This window comes from Primulina huaijiensis, chromosome 15, assembly GCF_012295235.1.
Source record: "Primulina huaijiensis isolate GDHJ02 chromosome 15, ASM1229523v2, whole genome shotgun sequence".
Taxonomy (NCBI): Eukaryota; Viridiplantae; Streptophyta; class Magnoliopsida; order Lamiales; family Gesneriaceae; genus Primulina; species Primulina huaijiensis.
Genome location: NC_133320.1, coordinates 18988586 through 18993647, shown reverse-complemented (window position 1 = coordinate 18993647; position 5062 = coordinate 18988586). Strand labels below are relative to the sequence as shown.

The following is a 5062-nucleotide window of genomic DNA, read 5'->3' as shown; positions in this document are numbered from 1 at the left end:
AAATATTACGTGATGGATATTTATGGTATCAATATACAGTTAAAAAAAAATCAAGCATCACAAAGTAATTTTCATGTTTCAAACTCCATTTCTCCACTGTTTTACACCTTCTTGTACGAATCAAACTTTGAAAAAAATATAAGTAGGTCAGGTTGGTTTGGATTGTTTGGTGACTTAATTCTCAATTCAGAGTGGATCAAATTTCAGGTTCAATTAGTTGGAATCCGACCAATCTTTTCTACATTCTTTCATACAAATTAAATCAGTCAATTACTCTAGTCTCAAGCCTTACAAGGTAGTGATGAGTTTCACACACTCAGTCTCGGTTCACGTAGAATTAAGAGAAAAGATTGGGAAGAAAATTACTCTAAATTTAATGTATTCATATTCATATTTTAAAGTAGCCAATTTTGACTTTTGAATGGTTATTACATACAAATTCATTTCCAGATGTTTTATTAAAAGAATATTATATTATGACCTCATTAAAGCTTTCCCCGAAACTATAAATTCCGTTGTTCTCGACTGCTTCATTCACTGCCTTCCTATACTGATCATTATATTTCGAGAGCGAGGATTCATCAATGTCGAAATCACCAGAAATAGTGCACCCCGTGAAGGCTGTTGGATGGGCTTCAAAGGACACTTCTGGGATCTTAGCTCCTTTCAAGTTCTCTAGAAGGTACTCTACGGATATATCTGAGATTTTCATTTGTTCTTGAGATTTTATAGAGCTGGGAATGATGAAAGTTTTGAGTCTTCTTTCATGATAAAGAAGGGCTTTAGTTTGTTTTTTCCGGCTTGTATATTATATTTTATGGTTTGTTTTGTAGGGCTACTGGGGAGCATGATGTACGGTTCAAAGTTCTATATTGTGGGGTGTGCCATTCTGATCTTCATATGGCCAAGAATGACTGGGGATTCACCATATATCCTATTGTTCCTGGGTAAGAATATTTACTCAGCTTGTGTATTTGTGTGTTCATGAGTTAGTTATCCGAGGATTTGACTCATATATCGCGTATAATTTCCTTGATGTCTAGGCATGAAATTGTCGGGATAGTGACTGAGGTTGGTGAAAAGGTGGAGAAGTTCAAGGTTGGGGACAAAGTAGGCGTGGGATGCTTGGTAGGGTCGTGCCGCCAATGTGATCAGTGCGCTGTCGATCTAGAAAATTACTGTCCCAAACAAATACTCACATATAGTATGCCTTACTTTGATGGTACTGTGACATACGGAGGTTACTCTGAGATCATGGTTGCTGAGGAGCATTTCGTCATTCGTTGGCCTGAGAATCTGCCTCTTGATGTTGGCGCTCCTCTCTTATGTGCTGGGATCACGACTTACAGCCCATTAAGGTACTTTGGACTTGACAAGCCGGGGATGAAAATCGGTGTGGTTGGTCTTGGTGGCCTCGGCCACCTGGCCGTGAAGTTTTCTAAGGCTTTCGGGACTCATGTGACAGTCATCAGCTCGTCGATTAACAAAAAGAAGGAAGCTATTGACATTCTTGGCATCGATGAGTTTTTAGTTAGCCATGACCAAGAGCAGATGCAGGTTTCTTTTCTTTTCTTTTTTTCAGTTTCAGTATTCGAGTATGATCGATGGGATTACCATTTCTTTGATTTCGCGTGCGTAGGCTGCAGCAGGGACGCTGGATGGTATCATTGACACCGTGTCCGCGACTCATCCTCTAGTACCTTTAATAAGCTTGTTAAAGCCCCATGGAAAGCTTGTCTTGGTCGGTGTTCCAGAAAAGCCTCTGGAGTTGCCCTCCTTGCCCCTGATTATAGGTGAGCATAAATGTCTGTTACGAACATGCATGAAACAGAAACTTTATATTAAGAAAAATATATATAATCATAAGATACATATCCTTCATGGTATTCCTTTTACTATGTTATATACTTCTAGCCACGTAGTCTTTCTTTCGTTATATCGCACAATCTCTAACATTAACAACTTATTCATTGGTTGAAAAATGAATGGTAGGGAGGAAGTCGGTATCCGGAAGTGGAATCGGAGGAATAAAAGAGACGCAAGAGATGATCGATTTTGCCGCGAAACACAAAATACTACCAGAGGTGGAGATGATCCATATAGATTTCATAAACACAGCTATGGAGCGTCTGGTGAAATCTGATGTGAAGTATCGGTTCGTCATTGACATCGAAAAGTCGTTGAAAGTTGATTAAGACATTGGAAAAGTTTGCCTGATCTACATAAGTTTGCTTCTTGTATTCGAATAATGGATTGTGTTTTTGTAACTCTTTTTGTTTTCAAATTATGTATGTGATGCTAGCTGCTACAATAAGTGATCTTGACGTGTCGTATAATGTACTTGCAATTGTATGATGGACCAATTTTATATATGATCACCCTATATTTATTTTGGTTTTTAATTTGCTTCTTGCTTTCATTTAAATTTATGTGTTCGTAGTAGATGAAATACGATGACTTTGTTATATACTTTGTTATTTTTCTATTTACTAGTAAATATACGCACGTGGTGAACAACCCTTGTACGACATAATTTATAAAAAGTAAGTGGACAAAAAACACTTATATTGAATGAAATCGAAAGATCTATTGTCTATTGAAAATTCATAATATAAAAAAACATTATCAAATCTTTTCTGGCTTAATTTTCAGTTTATGGGTCATCTCTATGTGACTGTTTTGTCTAAATTTCTTCATCTTTTTACTGAAATCAGCAATTTTTTCATTATCTTGAATTTGTGTGGTTTCTCCTTTGGAACATGATGGACTTTGTTTCTTTTTATGTGGTTTTGTCATTTCTTTAATGTTTGTTGTCTTCTAATCTTCATTTTGCACTTGTTTTGCCCTTTTCTTTGCATCATTTGCGTTCCTTCTTTTCTTGTCTTCATTTTGTATTTCATTGATGTTTCAGTTCTTTTTTCTTCTTTTTTATCAGCAAGTTGTGGTTTCCATCAGTAGTTATTGACGTTATTCCATCAATATGATATTAAACTTATTTTTTAAAGTGATTGATTAAATTATTTCAGGAAATAATCATGTATACAATGGTTTGGAATGTATTTTTCTTAAATTTATTTGCAAAACTTATATGACGCAACGATGAAAATATTGAATGTAATAATTAAATACAATTAAGTAAAATTTACTATAATATATTAGTTAGAAAACAATACACTATGCAATATTAGAATCATAAAAAACCAATACACAATTAATAGGTGGAAGGACAATTCCAACAATACACAAATCAACTCACACTTTTAAAGAATATCTGATTAGCTGGGTATCTGTGTAAAATGGTGAGGTGCGAACAAGCAAACCATAAGCAGAAATTAGAAGGAAAAAATGAAAACGTATTTCATTCAAATAGTATCCAAATCTAATAATTGGGCAAAGAGTATATTATTTTATTCTTGTTCAGTGGGCTTGAATTAAATATTGTTTGATGAGCTCTTAAGTGTCATGCATCTCATTAATCACCGGTCATTTACTCAACTTTATAAAATACATATACCAATATACATATAATAATAAATGTAACAACATTCATGTAATATATATTTAGATTTAGATTATATACATATATGTGTGTGTATATATATTATTTATAAATTATATATTCTCAAATTAATAATTAAAATCTATTAATTAATTAATAAAGACAAACTAAACTAAACAAAAGATATTATTTTATTATTTATTTTAATGAAGAGATTGACATGAATTTATATTTATATGTAGTCATCTTTATTTTTATTGACCTAAAATAGTCTCGTTTGTTTATACAGTTGACCCTTTTTAGTTTCAATTCTCATTTTGTCTCGGATTTATTTTTTATTTACTTTTTTCCTAGTTAATCATGTTTCCGTAAAATAAATTAAACATCACATCTTTTGACCAAAATATCGTCAGGTCATTTATATGGGATTTTACTGACTGTTCCTCATAGCCTAACCATACAGTTGCAACTGATTGTTCCTGTCAAAGATGCCTTCAACAATACCTAGCACAATCTTTTTTTGTTTCCTACCTCTAAGCATAGAGTAATTAATTTAATTTGAAATAAGTATAACATGAGAGGAGCAAAAGTATGTGATTTTATCCAGAAATACATATTACTACATTAGAAACCTCTTTTAGGTGATGAAATAACTTGTTTAGCTACTAATTGTAGCTGGAAAAACAATACATATAAATTTAAAGAAAATATTAGAATATTTATTTGAGAGAAAATTGAAGAGAATGATTGATGTCTTCAACTTCCTTCTACCTGAGTATTTATAGAAGCCTATTTCGAATTTGAAATTTCGACTTCAGACCAGTAAATAACTTTATGTGTTATTGCATGCCAGTTTTTGTCGGCAGCGTCTTGTAGTGGGTGGTCATGTATTACACTAGTTAGTATCATCTCTTCAACTAGATAGTGATTCTATCCTTTTGTGGTGGCTGAGTCACATATCACATGTTACTTTATCTCTGTTGGAGAATCTTTCGCCTTTGCGGTTCCCAAGGAAAATGTTTTTTCTGTGGTCTTTTACCACTTGGACTTGTTTCTACAAGATATTTTTGGTTAGTTCTTGGCCTAAAATCTTTTCCAAATTATAGTTCTTTCTAGTTTGGGCATTCTGGGCAGATACGTTCTGATCATCTTCTAATATGAACCAAGTTATAGAGTTTCGGCGAGCCTTTTTGCTCCTCTGCAGCTTGCTATTCCACATAATATTTCTTTTCTTTTCAAATATTTCTTCGAAATTCTGTTGTTTTTTTTGTCATTGTATTTAGAAATAAAGATCTGTTAACTGAGTTTTGATAAAGTTTAAATGAAAATTTTCCTTTGACCATCTCTATGAGACAGAACCATAATCTCGTGCTCTTTTTGTTGAGATGTTATCTTCAGTAAGTGAAGCAACAAAAGGTATTTCATTTACTGGAGGATCTTTGATAAATTTATGGATATAAATATTTAGTCTTCACAGTTTGATAAAGTAGAAAGCCTCATGTGAGCCTTTCATAGCTAGTTCTGGTATTGTACTAAATAAATATAGCTCAATAATATCTTCTC

The 5062-nt window shown here is 33.1% G+C and overlaps 1 protein-coding gene across 1 annotated transcript; it reads left to right on the top strand.

The window, feature by feature from the left end:
- Positions 1-468: 468 nt before the first annotated feature.
- LOC140958431 (8-hydroxygeraniol dehydrogenase-like) lies at positions 469-2402 on the top strand. The gene is made up of 5 exons (XM_073415870.1): positions 469-682; positions 834-947; positions 1044-1557; positions 1640-1793; positions 1993-2402. The coding sequence occupies exons 1-5, from the start codon at positions 585-587 to the stop codon at positions 2193-2195; spliced, it is 1083 nt and encodes a 360-aa protein (XP_073271971.1). The 5' UTR covers positions 469-584; the 3' UTR covers positions 2196-2402.
- Positions 2403-5062: the final 2660 nt, after the last annotated feature.

What these genes read in the sequence shown, in the direction of transcription:
- LOC140958431 (XM_073415870.1), top strand. Translation starts at nt 585, where the DNA reads ATGTCGAAATCACCAGAAATAGTGCACCCCGTGAAGGCTGTTGGATGG. An exon ending in ATATATCCTATTGTTCCTGG is followed by an intron (nt 948 to 1,043) that starts GTAAGAATATTT and finishes CTTGATGTCTAG; the next exon opens with GCATGAAATTGTCGGGATAG. An exon ending in ATGACCAAGAGCAGATGCAG is followed by an intron (nt 1,558 to 1,639) that starts GTTTCTTTTCTT and finishes TCGCGTGCGTAG; the next exon opens with GCTGCAGCAGGGACGCTGGA.